Here is a 24261-nt window from a genome sequence, read left to right as displayed (position 1 = left end):
TTAAGGATCCGCAGAGTTTGCACAACTTGCGTAACAGACCTCAGCAAGTCAGCATTTTGGCTAATCTACTTTATTTACATATAAACACACACGGAGCACTGCAACATGGCTCCCTCTCTCTCTAGCATCAGACAGCAAAGAGGAAAAGAACAAAGGACAATAGTCCCACTTCACGGAACACAGTAACACAAACATCCTGTCTCCGTCACTTCCCACTTGGTGGAGTCAAAACATATACCGTCATGTGAAAGACAACAACACCATGACTACAATCACGGAGCAGGAATTCTAACAGATATGTGCAAGGCACAGCTTGGCAAAAAGCTTTGACACCCCCTGGCCCATCTGCTCCTATAACTGTGAGCCGCTGATTCGTGGTAAGTGCCATGAATTTAGCACATACGAATGTATGAACAAAGCAAACATCCACTTATTCTAACATCCAGTTTCCCAGTGGCCAATCAGACACCTCCTGGGAAGCCTACAGCAACTAGTATTCAGAAGCATGCTGCCTTAATCCCTAGAAGTTGGACAGCCCTGCCCATTAATTTGTGCAACATTGCCACCTACTGTTGACCAGCGATGACTGTGGTGAATGGGCAAGTGTGTGTGTGTGTGTGTGTGTGTGTGTGTTCAGAGCAGAGAGAAATTGAGTGCTGCACAAACACACACATATGAGGGATAATATTTAATGCACCTGATAAAGAAGACTCAGGTTCACAAAATGGTTACACCACAATACAGGTGAAACTCGAAAATAGAATATCGTGGAAAAATTCATTTATTTCAGTAAAATTCAACCTAAAAGGTGAAACGCCATAATCATCACAATTATAACAAATAAAGGCTTGACATATCTTGCTTTACATGTCATGAGTCTATCTCATATACCGTATTTTTCGCCCTATAAGACGCACCAGACAACAAGACGCACCTAGTTTTTGGAGGAGGAAAACAAGAAAAAAAATATTCTGAATCTCAGAAGCCAGAACAGCAAGAGGGATCGCTGCGCAGTGAAAGCAGCAATCCCTCTTGCTGTTCTGGCTGCTGTGATAGCTGCGCAGCCTGCATTTGCTCCATACATTTCCCCTTACTTGTTAGGAGGGGAAAAGTGAGTCTTATAGAGCAAAAAATACGGTATTAGTTTCACCTTTTAAGTTGAATTACCGAAATAAATGAACTTTTCCACGATATTCTAATTTTTCGAGTTTCACCTGTACATTCGTTCACTTCTAAGGTGCCACAAAAGGTATCTATCTCCACAGTCAGAGGCAGCGATGCTTCTGAATATCAGTGGCTGGAAACTGCAGGAGGAAAGAGTGTTATTGTGTGCAGATCTTGTTTGCAGGTTTTCCAAGGCATCTGCTTGGCCACTGTGAGAACAGAATGCTGGAATAGATGGGCCATTGGCCTGATTCAGCAGGCTGTTCTTGTGTTCCTGATCTTCATACAGCAGATGGCTACCACTTTGGGATTTGGCACTTACTGCCAAGGCTCGCTAGCAGAGCAGTCCCTCAAACGAGGCAAAGGGAATTGCTTGACCTTTTCATTACATGCTGAAGTCGGCACAGATCGAATCAGCCTACAGTCTCGATACACCAACTACGTCATAAGGATACACTAGAGCCTTTTGCACCACAGGTCTGAAGGCAGCTGGTTTAGGCAACTTTCAGTGGGAAAATATGGACAATGGGGACAGGGTTAAGCATCTCTCTCTGCTGCTTTTACACTCCTGGTCGTAGCCTCCCAAGGTTACTTTTCAATTTTAATAAGTTTCTCAAGGAAAGGTTACATGCCTAGTTCGGCCCTTACAGCCACATCACACCAAGACAACTTAAGGATGGATAAACTGGGACATGTGCAGAGAAGGAGGACCAATATGATCATTGAAGCAGAAACCAAGCTTTTTGAGGAAAGGTTGAGGGAATTGAGTATGTTTAGCCAGTGTCAGGAGTGCGTGCAGGAGCCAGGCCCTGTGACCAGTAGGACTTTGCAGGACTGGGGCCTTCCTAAGCTTGTTCTGAAGAGGCAAGGTGCGACCGCACAGGTGAGGCCGATTGGTAACTCACAGCACCTGGTGGCAAGAGCCGGGAAGGGATATAAGGTCAGCATTTCCCTTCGGCTCTTTGCCACAGCAACACGTTCCCTGCCTTGGGCTCCTTGACTCCTTGATCTTCGGACCCTTGACTTCATGACTCCCTGCTTCCTGGCCCTCGGACCCCTGGCTTCTGGACTCTCATTCCTGCTTCCACCCTGCCATCTTGCCCCCAGCCCTGACGTCCTCAGACAGGACTTTGATTGCCCATAGACCGGACCGCGACAGCCTGGAAACGAGCAGAGTGAGAGCAGATACTACTATAGCCATCTTCAAGTATCTCAAGGGCTGTCACGTGGAAGATGGAGCAAGCTTGTTTTCTCGTGCTCTGGAGGTTAGGGCCCATACCAATGGATTCAAGTTCCAAGAAAGGAGTTTCTTACTTAACATCAGGGGAAACTTTCTGATAGTAAGAGTTGCTCAACAATGGAACAAACTCCCATGAGAGGTGGTGGAGGTTTTTAAGCAGAGGTTGGATGGTCACTGTCATGTATGATTCAGAGGTTCTTGCATTGCAGGGGTTGGCCTAGATGACCCTTGGGGTCCCTTCCAGCTCTACCATTCTGTGATTCAAAGACATTTCCCCTGTGTGCATCTTTCAGTCACAAAAATGAGATCTCACAGGCACTTTCTTCACTAAGGTTTAATGCAATGGACAACTTATTTCCATCTGACATAACACTGCAAAACCCATGTCTTCTTGATATTTCATTCAAGCTAATGCATGCCCTAGGGTGCTTCCTCCCAGAGTGGAGTTGGGGAAAATAAGCACTGCTGTGGGGTTTGCTACACCGACCACTGCATGGCTCTAGGATCAAACCTGCTCTTCATTCCTGCATCCCAGGCTTGCTAGCACAAACTGACTCCTGCAGAGCGATGCCTTCTTCCCCTTCACTACAGACAAACCCAAGGGTACCGTGAAATAGGTATAAACAGAGACCGGTTAGACAGTGGTGGCTGGTGCCCATTGGAGCTGATAGGGCAGAAGGCACAGAGCCCTATAGTGGGTGGATTCAGAGCCAAGGAGAGGCAGAGCCAAGTCATTCCAGATTTGTCTCTATTTTCCTCGCTGCTGAGTTCTGAGACTCATGGACTAGCCTGGATTTATTTGAGTACATGAAGCTGCCTGGAACTCTGTAAGCATTTAGCCTGGCATTACCTACCAGGGCTGGCATCAAGGCTCAGCACGCTCAGGCACCCCTTCCAGGGACCCACGGTGAAGGGTCTCAGCTCCTCTCTGCAGCCATCCAGCACAGAAATCAGCATGCACTGTGCTGTCCACACCGCGGGCATGCATGCACCCGCAAAAGTAAGCATTCACACATAGGCTGTCAAATAAAACTTCCTCACCCGCAGTCTGATGGGTGTGTGCACACACACACCCAGGCCATATACAGGCCACCACACTTTCAGAAATGCCCCTTATGTTGGACTATGACCAAGGGATTGCCACGTGGGGAGACCTTGCAGCGATGCACAGAGTGTCAGGCTAGGACTAGGCTTCAAATTTCCACTTAGAAATAAGGGTCAATGGCTAACCTCTGGGCCTGACTACCTCACAGGGTTGTTGTGAAGATGCTCTCCCAAGTTTTTTGGAAGCAAGGCAGGGGGTGGGGAGGATTTAAAAAAATGGCAAATATTAATACAAACATGATTTCAACCTGACAGCGTGGTGTAAAATCAACTACTTTTAAAAATAATATTTTACCTTTTGGAGTATGAGTAGAAAAATAGAAGCTGCCAGTTAGACTATTTGTCCCAGTTAGGCTGTTATTGCCTGCTCTAACTAGTCAGTGCCACCCCCTAGGCTGGATGTAAATAAGAATGTGGGTGAATGGGAACTGGCAGAGATTCTTAGGGCAGCACCAGGTTCTGTAGCCAAGTTCCTTCCCATCATCCGGCCCCTGATGCCTTAAAAAGAAACAAACAAACCTGGAGATGCCAGGGGTGGAATCTGGAACCTTCTGCATGCAGTCCATGTGCTTTTCCATTGAGCTATGATCACCTCCTGTTCAGTGCTTGTAAGGTATGACAAATACTTGGGATGTCCTGTGCAGAAGAACAACTGAGTGGGGATCTGTTTGAAGAGGCTTTGGAAAGCTGGGTACCTCTAGCCTACGGCCTGGGAACATTCTGAAATGTACTATGTTTCCTTAACATCCTTCTGAGAAAGGGTAGGACAAACTTAGAACTTGGAAGGTGTTCACATGCAAGTTTCACAGGGGACAGCGGCAATGGTTTGTAGCAGCCAGCCAGGGTTAGCAGCATGCCACCGGCTCGCAAGCAACTCATAATGAGCAGGAGCTCATAATGTCATGCAGGAATCTTACAAGGCTTAAAGAGGGATCCTAGCCTTGAAATGCAATTAGGTTTAACGTTAGGGCATCCCTGACTACACTGAAGGCCACAGATAGCCTTCGAGACATGTGACTTGTGGATACGTTCCCATTGGCTGCATTAGGGTAAGAAAAGTAAAGGACCCCTGGGCAGTTAAGTCCAGTCTAAGGTGACTATGGGGTTGCAGTGCTCATCTCACTTTCAGGCCAAGGGAGCCAGTGTTTGTCCACAGACAGCTTTCTGGGTCATGTGGCCAGCATGACTAAACCGCTTCTGGTGCAATGGGACACCGTGACATAAACCAGAGCGCTTGGAAACACAGTTTACCTTCCCACCACAGTGGTACCTATTTATCTACTTGCACCGGCATGCTTTTGAACTGCTAGGTAGGCAGGAGCTGGGACAGAGCAAGGGGAACTCATCCCGTTGTGTGGATTCGAACCGCCAACCTTCTGATCGACAAGCCCAAGAGGCTCAGTGGTTTAGACCACAGCGCCACCCATACCCCTTTACCTTTTACCTTGGCTGCATTATCACCACCCATACAAAAGTCTCCAAAGGCTTGGATGGAAACATCAGGCTTTAAAGCAATTAGTTGGGCATCGTTCCCAAAAGCAAAAGTTTTAGCGACACCAGTGTGCTAACTCCCCGGGTGCTACAAATAGCAAGTTAGTCCCTTTAAAACGTATGTATGGAAGCAGGAGCGTTGAAACTACTGTAAACCATTTAAAGTGGGTCCATCCAGCCTGTGGAACACTGCGTGATTCACTTTTTTACCTAAAAGCAGAGCCCGGGCATCTTCTTTTGAATAGGAAACATGCATTTGCGTGTGCAAAGAAACAAAACAACGCCCGGCGCAAACTCACTGCTACCCCAGGAAACATTCACAAGCACAGCAAGGCTTCCTCGCTGCACACACACAGAGACAAGACAGATGCACACTGCCGGCTGCCTTCAGGCATTGATTTCCACAGTGCTGGCCTCCCCCTGCTGATCTCGGATGATATGAACTCCAGCAGTCCGCACCAAGCGTGTGGTGTTTTGGGTGCGCCCTGGCGGGGTTGGGGACCTGGTAGGAGATATGTGTGTTCTGGAGGTGGCCGGAGACCTGGCTGGCGAGCGATGGTATCGGCGAGCAGACCGAACAGGGAGTCCAGGTGATCTTCCAGGAGGAGGGGGAGAGCTGGAGTAGCTGGGCGGCGAGGGCTCGGCAGCGTTTCGGGACTCGGTAAGGGATTCCTCTTCAGCTTCTGGAGAGTCCTTGGGGGAGCAAGTAAAAGCAAGCAGCCATGGTCAGAAGATGAGTGTAGTACCACAACATACTGCAATGAACTTCAAAAGCACTTTGGAACTGGGCCGGCCCTACCATCAGGCAGAGTGCTTCAGGAAGCAGATTTTGAGTGTCGTGAAAGAGCAGCAAAGTGTTAGTTATTTTACTTTGTTATTATGGTATTTTTACTGCCAGGGAAGGGGAGAGGTGGTTGTGCGACTATCTGCCTAAAGGCCCAAAATACTTTTTTTGGTTTTTTTAACGTGGTTTATTACGCACTTTGACTTGATAGGAGTATCATTTTCTGCTCCACCCCAGGCAGCAAAATGTCTTGGTTTAGCCCTGTATTCTTGTGCCTGGCCCCAGAGGGGGGGGGGGGGGTTGGGAGGGGGGACTGGGTGAGAGCCAGGAGGCTGAGAGGGGAGGTGTGCCAGAAGGAGAAGGATCTCGGTCTATATTTATTAGTAAATAATATTAATTGTTTTTACTGTGTGTTTTTTGTAGCATGTATTATTGCTCGTTGTTTTAGTTTGCTGTACACCACTTACAAAGATTTTCTTCTATATTAAGTGGTATAGGTAAAGGGTAAAGGGACCCCTGACCATTAGGTCCAGTCTCAGACAACTCTGGGGTTGTGGCGCTCATCTCGCTTTATTGGCCGAGGGAGCCGGCGTACAGCTTCCGGGTCATATGGCCAGCATGACTAAGCCACTTCTGGCGAACCAGAGCAGCGCACAGAAACGCCGTTTACCTTCCCGCCGGAGTGGTACCTATTTGTCTACTTGCACTTTGATGTGCTTTCGAACTGCTAGCTTGGCAGGAGCAGGGACTGAGCAATGGGAGCTCACCCCATCGCAGGGATTCGAACCGCCAACCTTCTGATCGGCAAGCTCTGTGCCCCAGAGGCACCATTCACCTGGGGAGCTTGTAGCCAGGGCTGCTGCAACAAACAGCTGTGCAAGCCTTTGGGAAGCAGAGACGTGAGAGGGCATCAGAGGAATAGAGGGAAGGAAAGAGGGACAGAGGCCTGTGTTGCCCACGGCACCTCTGACTATCTTTCAAGGCATCCCAGGGTGTCAAGGCACACTGGTTGAAAACCACTAGTGTATTGGTTAGGGCACTTGACTAGGGCTTGGGAAATAAGGGATGGAATTCCCACCCAGCTATGAAGTTCGCTGGGTGACCTTGGGCCAGTCGCAGTCTCCCAGCCTAAATTTCCAGGAGGAAATGTGTTAATGCCACCTTGATATCCTTGGAGGGAAGGTGGAGCAAATATGTAAATATAAATACTAGGACTCTGGGCAGGAAAAGCAGTAACTCCACGAGCTATTGAAAAATATTCTCTCCCCCCCCCCATAGTAATATTATTTATATAGTGGTTAGACCAGGGTAGTCCAATATGTGGCCCATGGGCTGTATGCAAAGCGTTGGGTTTTGGGAAGAAGAAGAGGAGGAGGAGGAGGAGGAGGAGTTTGGATTTGATATCCCGCTTTATCACTACCTGAAGGAGTCTCAAAGCAGCTAGCATTCTCCTTTCCCTTCCTCCCCCACAACAAACACTCTGTGAGGTGAGTGGGGCTGAGAGACTTCAAAGAAGTGTGACTAGCCCATGGTCACCCAGCAGCTGCATGTGGAGGAGCGGGGAATCAAACCCGGTTCACCAGATTACGAGTCTACCGCTCTTAACCACTACACCACACTGGCATGAGGATGCTGACAGGGTCCTAGAGTCCTCCCGTCTCCTTCCCAAAGCCTAGTTAGCACTTTCCTAGCTTGGGAAAGGAGGTGGGAGGGCTCTAGGATCCTGCCAAAGCCTCACGCCTCACTTAACCAGCTTTGGGAAAGCAGTGCAAGGACTGGAGGGAGGTATAAAATTTTGGCCACCCCCATGCAACATGGTAAGACATTGCAGAGCCCGCAGGTTTCGTGTCAATGTACTCCTGTGGCCCACTTTGCAGGAAAAGTTGGTCCGCTTTGACTTAGGCAATGTTACCACATGCACACACGTAACCATCGAGTGAAATATGTTACTATTATTCCAATTTTCTATGCGGCGCAGCAGCACAGGTTGTGGTCAGCCTGCGTTCAGCACAGTAGATGGCTGTAAAAATTGCTACCAGAAGATGTCGCTCATGAGTCGTGGGAAAGTAACAGGCAGCAATTTAGTGAATGGAAAGCCAGTTCCTAAGATTAAGGACACCCTATTCAAACAGACAGGCGTGCCAGAAAGTATACAGAGCTACTATAAAAATACGGACAGATGGAGAGCTATCCATGTACTGCAGGCAGGGTAGTGCCCAGAGGACCACAGGCTGTCACTTGTGCAAGAGAGAAATAACACAAATCCCATTTATCATAGATATATCAGTTGGTATTTTTAAAAAATAAATAAATAAATAACTTGTTCTCCACACATTCTAATCTCCCTTACAAGTCATTACTCTAGTATTTGCATTTATTTATTTTTTGTACACATTATTTGGGTGGACAACTATATTGCAAAACTGTGAATTTCAACGGACAAATGTGTTTGGGTTTATGTTTCATTTCAGAAAGTGTAAATTAGGTTGGTTCCCCCTTGAAATGTGAACTGAATCAATTTTCTCCCTCATCGTTACTTAGCATTTTGCCCTTTGGCCTGAAAGTTATTTAATTAGCAGAATACCAGGCTGAAGCATCCCCGAAGCATGACACTTGAAACTTACTTTGTCCTTCAAGATGTACAAAGCAACGGGATTCTTGCGCTCATGTTCTCCACTCCTGGGAACAATCTCCACTGCATTAAAGCGAGAATGGAAATGAGTTATTCCTTTTCAATCAAGTCTGAAAGGGGTTCTGCTATGCGAGTGAGCATGGGAGAAAGAGGCAGGCAGAAGAGCCTTGGTAGATTAAACCAAATGTTATTTATTTAGAGATTTATGGATCCCGTCTTTTGGACTGAGGAACTTTAAGAAGAGCCCTGCTGGATCAGACCAAAAGTCCAGCCCCTTGGTCCCGACAACGGGCAGCTAAATGCCTTCTCTTATTACGTGTTCCCCAACAACCAGAGGCACACTGTCTCCACTGAGGGAGACCCCATTTTTCAGCTGACATCGCTAAGATCCTTGCTAAGCCTGACCACCACTCCACTTACAAAGCGCTGCACACATGTGGCTGTGCAATGGGACAGCGGAGCTCTGATCTTGCTCCAGGAAGGAGCAAGTGGGAACTGAGTGCTTATGTAACAGTAGCAGCAGGCATAGCGTGATTGTTAACACCACCTGGGCTGCAAGATGCAGCCTCACTTTAAGGGCCCCATCCTGCGCCAGTAATCTCCCGCAGTAATGCAGCAGGAAAGTCTCTGGTCTGACCAGGTCTTTGGCCCTGTAGTCCTCCAAGGATGGTAATGCTACACCCTCGGGCATCTTGTGGACATGTTTCTGGGGCTGACCCTGCATGCCTTTTCAGCTCCTGAGTCCTCACCCCCTGAAAATGAGGAATATAACTTCAGCACTGGTGGGAGTTGGGGTCTGTGTTACATTCCTGCTTTAGCCTTTCAGTGTAGGTTCCCCATGATCTACGATACAATGGCACCTTGGTTCTCAAACTTAATCCAGTCCAGAAGTCTGTTCCAAAACCAAAGCGTTCCAAAACCAAGGTGCGCTTTCCCATAGAAAGTAATACAAAATGGATTAATCTGTTCCAGACTTCTAAAAACAACCCCTAACACAGCAATTTAACATGAATTTTACTATCTAACGAGTCCATTGATCCATAAAATGAAAGCAATAAACAATGTGCTACAGTCACACAATCAATCAATCAATCAGTAGCTGAACTGGGTTCCACACAGTCACAGAAACAAAGAAAGAGCCGCCCAAACAAAAATGCAAAATAAATAGCAAAAACAGACAGACCTCAGCGTAACACTCAAAACGGAAGTGTGGCACTCAAAATGGAAGTGTAGCACTCAAATCAGTAGCGTAACACTCAAAACGGAGCATGTTTGGCTTCTGAGAAAAGTTCGCAAACCGGAACACTTGCTTCCGGGTTTGCAGTGTTTGAGTACCAAGGCACTTGAGAACCAAGGTACCACTGTATTCCAAATTGCAAATTTGACCCCCTGGCTCCCAGATCGTGGCTGCTTTCAGACTACTGCCTACAACTTAGCATTGACAACAATAAACCCGGCTCAGCAAACAAAGCACTGCCAGCTCCTGGAAGACGCCAGCCCGAGAGTCAGAATTCAAACGCAGAGGTTCACGGTTTACCATCCTGCTTCAACTGTTCCTCATTCTGGTCCACATATTCAGAGGAGTTTTGCTTCTCCATTTTCCGTTTGTTTCTAAAACAAAACAAAAAAAGGCATAAGACCATAAGAAAGTGAGAAGAGCCTTCTGGATTAGGCCAATGGTCCATCTGGTCCAGCAGTCTGGGATAGCTCGGTTGTTAGAACCTATGACTCTTAATCTCAGGGTTGTGGGTTTGAGTCCCACATTGGGCAAAAGATTTCTGCATTGCAGGGGGTTGGACTAGATGACCCTCGTGGACCCTGCCAACTCTACAGTTCCATGATCCTATGATTCTATCCTGTTCTTACAATGGCCAACCATATGCCTGTGGGAAGCCCACAAGCTGCCCCTGAGAACCACAGTACCTGCAATTCTCAGCAACCGTATTCAGAAGCATATTCGTCTGAGAGTGGAAACTGAACATAACTGTTGTGGATGCAAAAGTTTGCATGAGTTTGCTCAGAGGCTCCCTCACAGCCCACTTGGAATGGAAGGGGGCCAGCCCTACTTGGTCCTGGCAGCCTGCAAATCAACCCCACATGTGATCCTCTCCTAGCAAAGGAGAGTTGCCCAAAAGTGAGTCGAACTGTCATGTTGTGCGGTAAATGCAAGGCGAGAAACAGGTCAGGTAAAACAAAGCCAGGCTGCTTTGTTAACACACTGTACTCTTCACAGAACCAGTCCGTGCACCTCCTCTTTACACCAACTGGGACGTAAGGGCCAAATGACATGGGCCACACATCTTTTCCCATCAGGAGCAACAGCAACAAAAGCTGCGAAGGGGGAAATGGTCAGAGTGAAAAGGGTTAAGAAAACCTCCACCACTCTAGTCTTCTGCTACAGGTGGAAATTTCTGCAGCTACATTTTGTAATGGAAAAAGAAAATTACGGGGGGGGGGGGATAACTATATACAACCGAGTATCAGTGCTCAAATCAGCTGCCCCAAACTCTCAACATTTTGTATCAGTTACTGTTTGCCGATCAGAAGGTCGGCGGTTCGAATCCCCGTGACGGGGTGAGCTCCCGTTGCTCGGTCCCAGCTCCTGCCAACCTAGCAGTTCGAAAGCACGTGAAAGTGCAAATAGATAAACAGGTACCGCTCTGGCGGGAAGGTAAACGGTGTTTCCGTGTGCTGCTCTGGTTCGCCAAAAGCGGCTTAGTCATGCTGGCCACATGACCCGGAAGCTGTACGCCGGCTCCCTAGCCAATAAAGCGAGATGAGCGCCGCAACCCCAGAGTCGGTCACGACTGGACCTAATGGTCAGGGGTCCCTTTACCTTTATCTTACTGTTTTTAAGAAAACGATGGAGAGGCATCATCACGTAAAAACTGCAGGAGCTGGGGGGGGGGCATAATTTGAGCACTGGTAAATGTCCTGGGTACATGTGCCCTCAAACACAGCTGTTCGTACAAGCTGTAAGGAATTTGCCAATGATAAGAGGACCAGCGGCTTGTAAGGACACTGTTTTAGCCAAGGCTGACTCAAACGCAACAAGCCCTCCATGGCACCAATTAGGCACCTTGCTCTAAACTACAATTTTCAACCACCTGCACTATACATTTAATGCAGTATGGCTGCCCTCAGAGAATCTTGGGGAAGTGTGGTATGTTAAGGGTGCTGAGACTCCCTGTTTACCCTCACAGAGCTACGATTCCCACAGCAGTTTAAGAATCCCTTTTCCCAGAGAACTTTGAGAATTGTAGCTCTCAGTCGAACTCTCATTTCATTTCACTTTTAATTTATGTACCTCCTTTCTATACAAAGAAACAACAAAATCACACACCTTATAACGATCTGATCCAATTCAAAAATGCCATAATAAAAACATCACTTTAAAATAAGCAACTTATATCAAATAAAGTAATATTCAATAATCCATTAGAATATAATCAGCACCCTCAGCAAACCACAGTTCCCAGGATTCTCTGGGGGGAGCCATGATGGTTTTAAACAGTATGATGCTGCTTTAAACATGTAGTGCAGCTGCGGCCTTTGTTACAGAGAGAGAATGCTACACAAATCTTTGGGGAGGGGGCACAGGGAACCCTGAAGGTGCCTTTTGGTGTTGATTTACCCCAAATAAGCATAGAACATTTCGTTCAGGTTACAAAACACACATATAATTTTAAACGTCATACTTCTTGGATGGTTTCCAACAGGCGCAGACGGTCACTAAGGTAACCAGAAGGAAAATTCCCCCGGTCGAAAGGATTATATAGAGGGAGCTCCTTCCTGCAGAGACACAAAAGACAAGGCAGATGTTAGAGCAAGTTTCACCTGTTTTGCTGGAGACCTGCAATGCAAGATTTGGAAACATGCCCATTTCAGCAGATGGCGGTGTTCATGTACTGTTTGGCTAGGAAAGCACAAACCAGGGAGGTTCATCTTTCTGTCCACATGCAGAGGGTCGCAAGGCCAGCTGACTAGCCCAGCTGGGTCGTCTCCTTCCAGCCGTCCCGCTGCGAAGACTCATCGGCCTCTGCTCCGATGTAAATCAGCAACCCAGGCTTCAAAGCCAGGGCACACTATCCCAGCAGATAGAAACTGTGCACACAGAATAGGTGTGAGGCTTGTGGAAGCATAATACAACTACGGATTTAGTAATCATAAATCAGGACAAAGAAACATGTCGTCTCTCTCTTTGTCTTCTCAGAGAGACAGGGAAAAGCAAAAGCTATACACACAACGGAAGTTCCCAGCAAGCTGTGCTGGTATGTAAACAGGCATGTGACATGCAACTGTTCCATGTCTGCAACTAAAGGTGGAATGGAATTTTCCAACACTTTCAGCATAAACTGAGTGGTATTTCTCCCCCACCCCTAGTTATAAGAAGCAGCACATAACACTTATTTTAACAGCAGTGAGAGAGTGTCAACTGCTCTTCCCACATCACCAAGGCAACGGGTCAAAAGGATGGGTAGATACCAAGAGAAAAGGGATTGGTTGTTAACCCTCTCTGGGAATTATAACACTGCAAGGGGAAGAAGGGGCCTCCTAACAACGCCCAGAAACCTTTACAGGTCCCAGGATTCTTTGGAAGAAGACATGGCTCTTTAAAGTGGAATGATACATGCTGCTTTAAATGTATAGTGCAGATGTCAATTAACTTCAATAGATCTACTCTAGCACTGGATAAAAACCTGAATAAAAAATCTGGAACACCCATAAATTTTCGGAAAGTAATGGAATGTTGGCTTCAGCAAGGCCAGGACATTTTCCGCCTTTGTTTCCAGTTCTGCTACATTTATTATTATTATTGATTTTATTTATTTATTTGGTTTTTCAAATTAAAATTTTACAGTCACATATCCAACTTACAATGTAAAAACAAGATTCCAAGGAATCTCTTGTACTTCCCTCCTCCCCTTTGTGGGTCCCATTGTTAATCATTTCCTCCTGCATCTTTTATGATAATCCAAAATCTTTTGCCTCTCCATTGTGTCCAAAATTCACCATTAAACTACAAGTGAAATTCCAATCCTACTAACTATTTTAACTGTTTGCAATGGTTTTTAAGATAAGTTATAAATTTCTCCCGTTCCTTATTAAAATTTTGGACTTCCTGGTTTCTGATTCTTCCAGTCATTTGGGCCATTTTGGCATAATCCATCAACTTGAGGGTTAGGGTTAGAGACTTTATCTTCTTTCCATCTCTGGGCCAATAACATCTGTGCAGCTGTGGTCGCATGCATAAACAGTTTTTTCTGCTCCCTTGTGATTTTGGCACTTAGAATTCCTAAAAGGAAGGCTTTGGGTTTTTTCACATGACAAGGTATATAATAATTAAGGCAGACCCAGTCTCTGGTTGTCCGTTCTGTGTACGGTATCTGCGTTGACCATACTGTACTTACTGTACACGGTAAGTTTTATGGGGATGCTGCGCCCGTTGCTGATGGGGTTCTCCACCAAACAACTGTAGGTGTCATCGTCAGACATCAGGACTCTGGTGATGGTCAGCACCTTCTGGTCATGGGAGAGGATCAGCCGGGAGTCATTGCTGAGGGGCTTGCTGTCCTTCAGCCATGTATAGCTGGGCTTGGTGCCATTTTCATGGGAGCAGTTCAGAGTGAAATATTCGCTGAGCTCCAGCACAGTGGAAGAGGCCAGGGCCACATGAGGCTTTGAAATTGGAACTAGGAAGACAAAGACAAAACAAGCAAAGATTAACAGTAAAGAGGAAGTGAAGAAAATGATAAAACTATGGAGCTGAAAAAGCCCTAGCTCTGATTGAGGCCAGCCTAACCTCCTTGTGGCCCGGGACATCCAAGTTGTTTTTGTTTGAAGACCGTAAGGTCCTCCATGGGACATACCAGGAGAGGTGGTCCCGTAGAAAGCAATGGAGTTATAGGAGAGGGCTACATGGCAAGCAAGGCAAGCCTAGAGAAAAGAAAAGAGCATTTGTCACATGATGGCTGTTGTGCTTTGAAAATGACACTGAAATCCAAGCCAGCTGGCATGAGACAATGCAGCACAGTGTCTCCAAGCTCTCCACTGGATTTGAACTTACAGGGTATATACAGGAGAAGGTTTCATTTATAGTAGCAACTGCGGACGATGTTTTGCAAAAGGTTTTCAGCAAGGCCCAAGCTTGGCATGAGGGAGATTTTTTTAAAATCCAATTCATGTTTGAAAGTGAACTTACCTGATTCTCATTTTCTGAAACGGGATGTGAACCGAAACTCAGCCATCCCTCTGAAATTCACACTTCTCTGAATTTTGAAATGCAGTCCTGCAGCCCACTAAGGCATGCAACAATGTGCACACACCAGGGTCAAATTTGTATATAAATTAGTGAAAATAACAAACAAAAACAGTGTACAAAAATTAGGAAAAAATGCCTTGCACAATTGTGCAGATTAGGCAAAACTGCATTAAAAATGTATGTATGAAAAGAAATTTGCACTGAAATGCTTCTGATTCTCTCTCTCTCTCCCTCTCTCTCCATGCAAATTGGTGGGGAAATGAATTTTAATATGTGGAAAAGGAGGAACTGAAATTGACAGATTTGCCCATTCCTAGTCCAAACCATGTGTTATTATATGTCGAAGCTGCATGAAAGTCTCTTTTCCCACACCAATAGAATAAATAAATACCTTTAACTAATGAACTTTTTACGGGACGTGGGTGGCTCTGTGGGTTAAACCACAGAGCCTAGGGCTTGCCGATCAAAAGGTCAGCGGTTCGAATCTCTGTGACAGAGTGAGCTCCCGTCGCTCGGTCCCAGCTCCTGCCAACCTAGCAGTTCGAAAGCATGCCAGTGCAAGTAGATAAATAGGTACCGCTCCGGCGGGAAGGTAAATGGCATTTCTGTGCACTACTCTGGTTCGCCAGAAGTGGCTTAGTCATGCTGGCCACATGAGCTGGAAGCTTTACACCGGCTCTCTCGGCCAATAAAGCCAGATGACGACTGGACCTAGTGGTCAGGGGTCCCTTTACCTTAATGAACTTTTTTTTAAAGTTCATTTTTTCTAAGGCTCACTTACCATCCACTGTAAGGTTGATGTTCATCTCCCCTGTAAAAGTGTCGTCCGTAATGGAGATTTCCACTTCATACGTCCCCTCGTCAGAGAGCTGCAGCTCGTTGATCAGCAAGGAGCCATTCTCAAAGATTCTAATCCGGTCCCTGTACTCTGGGCGCAGGTTACCTATGATCCCGGTGCCGATGGACTGGACCACCGTCACAGCCTTGTCACGCTTCACCTGCCATTTGATCACGGGTTTGTCGCGGCTGGTGCTGGTGTATTTCACGGAGAGCAGGGCAGACTTGCCAACAGTCCCGTGGATTAACAGCACCGGGCTGGTGATATTGACTCCTTCCAGCAGATCTAGCAAGAAGAAGAGGAAGAAGCAAAGGACACTCAGCATTAGCATTAAGGGGTAGAGATCACTTGGTGGTATGAGCATGGCTCTCTGGTGCTGGAAAAGCCAGAATTGGAAGCCGTCGGTTCGGCGATGAGAGTCCTCACCAGAGCTATAGGTTAGATAATAATACAGTGGTAGCTCGGGTTACCTACACTTCAGGTTACATACGCTTCAGGTTACAGACTCCGCTAACCCCGAAATAGTACCTCGGGTTAAGAACTTTGCTTCAGGATGAGAACAGAAATCGTGCTCCGGCGACGCGGCAGCAGCGGGAGGCCCCATTAGCTAAAATGGTGCTTCAGGTTAAGAACAGTTTCAGGTTAAGAACGGACCTCCGGAACAAATTAAGTGCGTAACCAGAGGTACCACTGTAATAATAATAATACAGTGGTACCTTGGGTTACATACGCTTCAGGTTACAGACACTTCAGGTTACAGACTCTGCTAACCCAGAAATAGTACCTCTGGTTAAGAACTTTGCTTCAGGATAAGAACAGAAATTGTGCTCCTGCGGCACAGCGGCAGCGGGAGGTCCCATTAGCTAAAGTGGTGCAGCGGCAGCAGGAGGCCCCATTAGCTAAAGTGGTCTTCAGGTTAAGAACAGTTTCAGGTTAAGAACGGACCTCCGGAACGAATTAAGTACGTAACCCGAGGTACCACTGTAACAACAACAACAATTTTATTTATATCCCGCCCTCCCCAGCCGAAGACAGGCTCAGAGTGGCTAACAACAATAAAAGTAACACAGCATTCTAAAATAATTTCTTTCTAAAATCAATTCAAAATCAGATTAATGGCAACCATTGGGCTAGAGTTCTGTGAGGATTACCAAAGGAGGGGGGGTCAGATTGTGCCTTGACCAAAGGCCTGGTGGAACAGCTCTGTCTTGCAGGCCCTGCGGAAAGATGTCAAGTCCTGCAGGGCCCTAGATCAGGTGTGGGCCCTCCACATCTTTTTTTAAATATGCAGATATAACAGAATGGGGTAGAGTCTGAGACCTCATCAGCTGACGTTAACAATAGAAATAGCCCATCAATTCTGGTGTGGATGTGATCATAATAATATCTGCAATATCCTATGGCTCTATGGGTGCCACCCTGAACCCTCGGATTGCACCTTTAAACAGTATTTATTTTTATTTATCACATATATCAGTGCTTTTTGTGACAGTATTCACTGCTATAGAGTCCCTCCAACCTTTTAATAAAGATTTTTACTGCCCATAGTAGAAGTGATCTTGTGCTGGCACCCATGGCACTTTGTTGTGAATCAACAAAGTCAACACTTCATTGTATGTCCAAGGAACTCAAGGTGGCGTTCATGGTCCTCCCACCCCCCATTTTATCACAACAACCCTGTGAGGTAGGTGAGGCTAAGAGGCAGTCATCTACCCAACAGCACCCAGTGAGCTTCACGGCTGAGTGAGGATTTCAAACGAGATCCTAGTTCGACACTCTAAGGGTGGATCTACACACAGGGGGAAAACGCTATGAATAAGTCATAAATTAAATCGCTATAACAAAAGGGGGGAACCGCATGTAAAATCGCATAGGAAAGTTTTGTGCTCTACAGCACCATCTGGTGTTCCATGTATATAACACATTTAAAACGCTATTTTTTGTTCATGTAGCTGGGTCCTAAGTCTGTTCTAACTACACCACACTGGCAAACTATTAAGTACTAAGCATTACTATGATTAATCAGTGGTGTCAAAACTTTTTTCACAGAGGGCCAGATCTGATGAAGTGAAGGGTTGAGAGCTTTTTTTAGGGTTGAAGTTGTTGAGGTTTTTTTAGGATTTTACCCCAGGAAATAAACTGCCACAGGGGCTGGATTAAACCCACTGGCGGGCTGGATTAGGCCCCCAAAATGGACTTTGGACATGCCTGGATTAGATGATCAAGTCTCTTGATGACCAACAGCAAACAATTACAACAAAAATAAAGACGGCGTTGATTTCCCCCCAAAAAACAACAACACACTTTTAATCGTCTAAATATTGGATTGAATTGACAAGAATAAGCGGCGGAGGCTGGACTGTGCTTGTAAGGACAGGACACAGTTAATTCACTGCGTCTGAGTACAACACAGCAGTCAAGCAGCTAATGCTCCCAGCCCTGGCTCTAAATGGCATGAGGCAAGGCGGATGGTGATCTAGGCCTCACAATGGTTAACTTGGAAACAACCTCAAATCCTTGCCCTGACATTTCACTGGGACCCAGGCAAGGCAGCGGAGGGAGGCACAGCTTGCGTGCCCTTTCCTCTCCTTAGCACCCAGGAGAGCAAGAATGTCTGAAGGACTGCTATGGCTTCACGTTGTTGATTCAGAAATGTGCTCCTGTGCATAGGAATGAACTCATCGGCATTTGGGCTAATGCCGGGGTGGTGCTGAAAAAACAAAGGAGAGCGCAGAAAGAAAGGTTTCAGTTTGCAAAAGGAGCAACTGATGCCAAAAAGGGGGTGAAACTTTTTTTAATTTTTTTTTAATTTTTATTGATATAGCAAGAAAAAAGAAAAAAACACAAATACCAAATTACACACAGGAATAACCATAGACACATAATTTTCTTAACAAACAATAAAACATATGTTGGTCTTAGCACTAAAAACCCAACCTCCCGTCTATTCCATATTTCGATTTCATATTACTTATTGTCAATGCACGTAAAGGTAAAGGTAAAGGTAAAGGTACCCCTGCCCGTACGGGCCAGTCTTGCCAGACTCTAGGGTTGTGCGCTCATCTCACTCTATAGGCCAGGAGCCAGCGCTGTCTGGAGACACCTCCGGGTCACGTGGCCAGCGTGACAAGCTGCATCTGGCGAGCCAGCGCAGCACACGGAATGCCGTTTACCTTCCCGCTGGTAAGCGGTCCCTATTTATCTACTTGCACCCGGGGGTGCTTTCGAACTGCTAGGTTGGCAGGCGCTGGGACCGAGCAACGGGAGCACACCCCGCCACGGGGATTCAAACTGCCGACCATGCGATCGGCAAGTCCTAGGCGCTGAGGTTTTACCCACAGCACCACCCACATCCCTTATTGTCAATGCACACTTTTATCATAATTAAACTCAGAAAGGGGTGAAACTTAATCAGAAGCAAGGGTGTAGAATCTCAGGTTGGAGGGTGGGGGGAATGTGGCCCCACAATACTCATTATGCAGGCCCACATCCTCCCCACAAGCCACACCCACTCTTCACACGCTCTCCACTACCCCTGCTTTTTACCCATGCTCTCCTTGATTATTTTTGCCCGGCAGGAAAGTGTGCATGAATTCTGACAATACTTGCTTGCCTGGATGGATAAGAAGATAGATAAGGAACTATAATCGTGTATAGCAGGCAAGGGGAGCATCCCCTCCAACATTTCTCCGATGAAAATAGGGGTGTCCTACTCCATAATAAGAATATCTATACATCGGACTGGGTTGCTACATAATAAAACATTAAAAAACCCTTCCCTATACAGGGCTGCCTTCAGATGTCTTCCAAAGGTTGCATTACAGTGGTACCTCGGGTTACAGACGCTTCAGGTTACAGACTCCGCTAACCCAGAAATAGTACCTCGGGTTAAGAACTTTGCTTCAGGATGAGAACAGAAATCGTGTTCTGGTGGCACGGCAGTAGCTGGAGGCCCCATTAGCTAAAGTGGTGCTTCAGGTTAAGAACAGTTTCAGGTTAAGAACAGACCTCTGGAACGAATTGGTACCACTGTATTACTTATCTCCTTGGCTCAGGGTTCACACCATACCTTCCAACATTTCTCCAATGAAAAAGGGGACGTCCAAAGGGAAAGCGGGACATTCTGGGATCAAATCAGAAACCGGGATGGCTTCTGTAAAATCCAGGACTTTCCCTGGAAAATAGGGACACTTGGGGGGTCTGGGGGAACCTTGGGATCTGGTGCAAAATGTGGCCTTCCAATCCCCTCTCTCTGGCCCTTGGTCCCCTTCCCAATTGCCACACGCCAGACTGGTTCTGCTCTCCTGGAGTATTTTCCCCTGGCTGGAATGTGTCCTTGAATGCTCTCAGTGACTCCTGCTTTGCCGGGAAGAAGGGTAGAGAAGGGTGTGTGAATCTTTACAGATACTAGTCTAATGCGCCTGTTTAAAAGGTAGTGCGCCACCCCCAATCTCTGCTGAGCAGCAGTAAGTTTCCAGGGGCTTCCAGGCACTCCCTATGTTTTCTGCTGGGCATTAAGGCACAGCAGAGCTTAGTGTCTTCAAAAATATATGGTTTATTGTGCATATATTTACACCCAGGTCTTGCGCAGAAAGAGTTCAGAGCATTACATCTCCAGAGGGGCTTGTTCCCCAGACCAGTGCAGCATTGGAGTCTGAGACATCCTGCCTGCCATCTCTATGATTCTGCCCCGGCCTGCCAAGGTGGTTCTGGCCTTCATGGCTGCTCATGGAGTTCTGCCCACTTCCTTTCTGCTTCACAAAAAAAGCCCTGCTCCGGGTAACTCCTTTCCATCTATCTGCTCATTCCTCTTACCCAGACCTCTGTTTTCCTAAAGGACATATTTTTCCTGTGTGATATCACGCTTCCCCATCACCTTGGTGGCCTCCTCCCAGCACCAACACAGCCTCCTGCCTGGTTGATGGTTAATGACTTGCGGGATTGTAATGAGCTCAGGGTTTCTAAATGGTGGTTCATTTCCACCAAGACACGCAGCCGAGACTTTAGTGTCTCTGCTAGTGGTATGAAAGGCTCATTCACAGGTATCTGAGTGAAAATACGTTTTGTGGACCTTAAAAGATTATTGGCCAGGACTTCCGGGACGCCGCGGCCGCGTGAAGGAGCGCGAGGCAACCCTCCGGGGAGGTCTCGAACAATACGGAGTCTTGGAGGGGTCACGAGGGCTCCGTGAACCCCGAAACCACAGGTGGAATATCCTGTGGGACGAGGTACCCAGCGTGGCTGCGTGTGCTCGCCCGTGTTGCCGGCGTTTAACAGGGCTGGAGCCGCAGCGTGAAGGGGAAGCAACAGACTCCATATTGTGAAGCCTCAGGCTCCGAGGGAAAGCGGCGGACCTCCAACAGCAGCAGAAAAGCTGGGAAATTGCTGCTGGCCATTGCGGAGAAGCAGTGGGAAATAACTGGATAATATTGAGAAACAAAGGAATAAAGACTAGAAAGATACTTTGTGGCAAGAACCCAGCGGAGACCAGACATAGATGAAAGGAGGAGGAATCCACCACCGGCGGTAAGGGGTAAAGAGAGTACAACAGAAGGCTGGTGGAGAAGAAAAGATCTGAAGCTTCACCGCTAAGTGAGAGTGGAGGAGAGACCTCAGACACGAAGTACAAGGAGTCAGAGGTAAAGTAACAACGAGATTTCTTGATGGACTAAAATATAGAGAAAAGAGAAGGAGCACCCCTAACATACTGGGACGGAGAATGTTATAACAGGTTGGGGGGGCTTCACAGACACACCTTTTGCTCTTAACTGCTCATAGCTGGATACAAACTTTCTTAAGGCGGTGTATAGGAGGGGAGTACTTTATCGACTGAGCGGAACCCAGGCTTTCACTCTAAATCATAATATTAATCACGTAGGGGGCAAAGGACAGAAACTGTAGAGAGAAAGTTTTTGTTTGGAATCTCTACGTGAGCGCTCTGCTGGAAGAAGCAGGGGAGGAAGCAAAACGGCCTGGGATTTAGTTCTGATACTCTGCTCTACAGCGTCCTTGATTTAAATGGAGTAACGCATGCGTTCTTTACCTCTATGATTTAAAGAGACATACCAAACTTCCGCTATATAGCGTTTGCAGGGGAAGAAGCAAACGGCTTGGGACTTAGTTTTGGTACTCTGCTTTACAGCGTCTTTGATTCAAATGGAGTAACGCCTTTGTCCTTTACCTCTGTGATTTAAAGGGACATACCAAACCTCCGCTATATAGCGTTTGCATTTGAAATTGAATAATGCCTTTGTCCTCCATTGACAGGATTTAAGGAGACACACCAAACCTTATACCAAACCTTTGAATAAGGGAAAACTGGGGAGGACTGAACCCAGCTTTCAACTTAAAGAGAACACGTTTTTTGCAGAAGTCTATTGTTTTCCTTGAACGTACCATTTTGCCTTTGTGGTTTGAGGCCCTCACTACATTTTCACTCCCAAGGTATTAAAGGCTAAAGTACGGGTTACCATCCAGTGGTAGTTCTATTCTAACACCACTTCCTCCATTCTATTGACTAAGTAGCTAAATCGTGGGTAAAGACTGTCTGTTATCTGGTTAACTAATCTTCTTGGAGTTAAAGGAGAAACAACCTCAAGCAGACAAGATGCCAAATGGATTGAAAAAGGGTCTGGCAACACCAGTGGAAAGGAGGCCATCAAGACAAGAAGAAGGCAAAGATACAAGAGAAATTAGAGACTATGATACCTTGATGGCAGAAATAAGAAAAGAATTTAAAAATAATGAACAATATATTGAAAAAAAGTTAATAGAAGTACAAAACATCATAGATAAGAAACTGGAGGGGGTGGTGGGAGAATTGACAGGAAAGGTTAAGGACCTATCGGTAAGAGCAAAAACCCTTGAGGACTCAATGAAAAGGGTGCAAAAAGATACGAAAGACAGTAAGAAGGAAGTGGACAGGATGAGAGTAGAAATTAAGGAACTAGGAAAGATACAGGAAGAATTGTTGGACAACATGGCTATGACACAGATGAGACAAAATCAAGCCAATTTAAAATTCAGAGGTATACCGGAAAAGCTAAATGAGAATATCAGGGCTAAAGTGGTGAAAGAATTGGCAACTTGGTTAGGCAGGAAGGAAGAAGAGATAAATCATCACTTGATAAACACTTTCCGAATAAGAGCAAAATCGGCTAAAGCCAAAGAAAAAAAATTGCCAGGAGATGTAATAGCCATGTTTAACTCTTTTGAGATAAGAAATGAAATACTGAAACAAAACTTCATCAAAAGGCTATATATCGAGGGAAACCTAATTATTATCTTTAAAGAGATTCCTTCGAGATTTCTTCGAAGGAGAGAGCCTTATAAAAAATTAACAAACCAATTGAAAAAAAACGGGATATTGTATAGATGGGAGTTCCCGGAAGGTATTTCATTCCACTTTAAGGAAAAAAGGTTCAAACTGTCCACTACTCTAGAACTGCAAAAATTTGCAAGGAGATATGAGAAGGATTTGGGAAAGATGATGGGGGGGAAGAGGTAGAGGAGCAGCAAGGGGAGGAGGGGGAGGGTGAAAGGAGCGAAGAAGAAGAAAGAAGGGAGAGCTCAGCAGAGGAAAAGGAAGAAGTAGAAGAAAGAGAACAGTAGACTCTATCGAGATTTGAGAAGCTAAAACTAGTTAACAGATGACCTTAAAAATACTAAACTGGAATGTGAATGGGTTGAACAATAAAAATAAAAGGAACCAGATTGTACATATACTATTAAAAAAGAATTGTGACCTAATTTGCCTACAAGAGACTCATGTAGCGAACAAACATAAGAGGGTATTGAAGAACAAGAAACTAGGAATGGATTTTGTAGCTTCGGACAAGGTAAAAAAAAGAGGGGTGGTTATATATATAAAGGAAAAACTCAATCCACAGTTATTGTACAAAGACGAAGAAGGAAGATTGATAGTAGTTCAGATGGTGTTTCATGGAGAAAAAATAATAGTAGTTGGAATATATGCACCAAATGACAAAAAGTCAGCCTTCTATTTAGAGTTAGACAATAAGTTGATGGAGTGGATGGATCAAAAAATAATATTGATGGGAGACTTTAATGGGGTGGTTTCCCCAAATTTAGATAGATTAACAAAATCCCAGGAGAAGAACCAAGGCAAGCTACCTCGATCTTTTTTTGATATGGTAAATAACCTAGGATTAAACGATGCATGGAGATATAAAAACCCCACGACAAAACAATATACTTTTTTCTCAAACCCAAATCAGAGCTGGGGGAGAATAGATAATATTTGGATATCGAAGGAATTGATACAGAATCTAGTTAAGTCTGAGATTCTCCCACGAACTATCTCTGACCATAATGCGGTCTTCATGGAATTAAGGGGTAAAGACCTCAAAACAGGAAGATGGAGAATGAATGAATTTTTATTTAATGACCAGAAGATTGTAAATAAGGCTATAGAAACTATAAACGATTACTTTAGATGGAACCTAAATGGGGAAACTGAAATAGGGACGGTATGGGACGCAGGAAAGGCTGTGATGAGGGGGTTCTTGATTCAGAAAAATAGCCAATTAAGGAAAGAAAAGGAGTTAAAGAAAGAACAGGTCCTAATACAAATTATGGAAAATGAAAGAAAATTAATTGACAACCCCAGTGATGAGACCGCAAAACAGAATTTAAAGATATTACAAGCCAAATTTTCCATGATAATTAATCAAGAAATAGAATGGAAAATTAAAATGATGAACCAGAGAAATTTTGAGTCAGCAAA

General features: G+C 45.7%; 1 protein-coding gene across 1 annotated transcript in view; it reads right to left on the bottom strand.

The window, feature by feature from the left end:
* Nucleotides 1-1106: 1106 nt before the first annotated feature.
* Nucleotides 1107-24261, bottom strand: part of HEPACAM (hepatic and glial cell adhesion molecule) — a 43997-nt gene continuing 20842 nt past the window's right edge. The window contains exons 2-7 of the mRNA XM_028708188.2: nucleotides 15459-15800; nucleotides 13827-14108; nucleotides 12114-12207; nucleotides 9953-10026; nucleotides 8408-8478; nucleotides 1107-5692 (exon numbers count right to left, since the gene is read on the bottom strand). Of these exons, the coding sequence (XP_028564021.2) occupies nucleotides 5387-5692; nucleotides 8408-8478; nucleotides 9953-10026; nucleotides 12114-12207; nucleotides 13827-14108; nucleotides 15459-15800 (1169 nt within the window). The 3' untranslated portion in view covers nucleotides 1107-5386. The remainder of the gene's footprint in view (nucleotides 5693-8407; nucleotides 8479-9952; nucleotides 10027-12113; nucleotides 12208-13826; nucleotides 14109-15458; nucleotides 15801-24261) is intronic.

This window comes from Podarcis muralis, chromosome 15 (genome assembly GCF_964188315.1).
Source record: "Podarcis muralis chromosome 15, rPodMur119.hap1.1, whole genome shotgun sequence".
NCBI classification, from domain to species: Eukaryota; Metazoa; Chordata; class Lepidosauria; order Squamata; family Lacertidae; genus Podarcis; species Podarcis muralis.
Note: the sequence above shows the minus strand (reverse complement) of the source record. Positions and strands in the feature narration are given on the sequence as shown.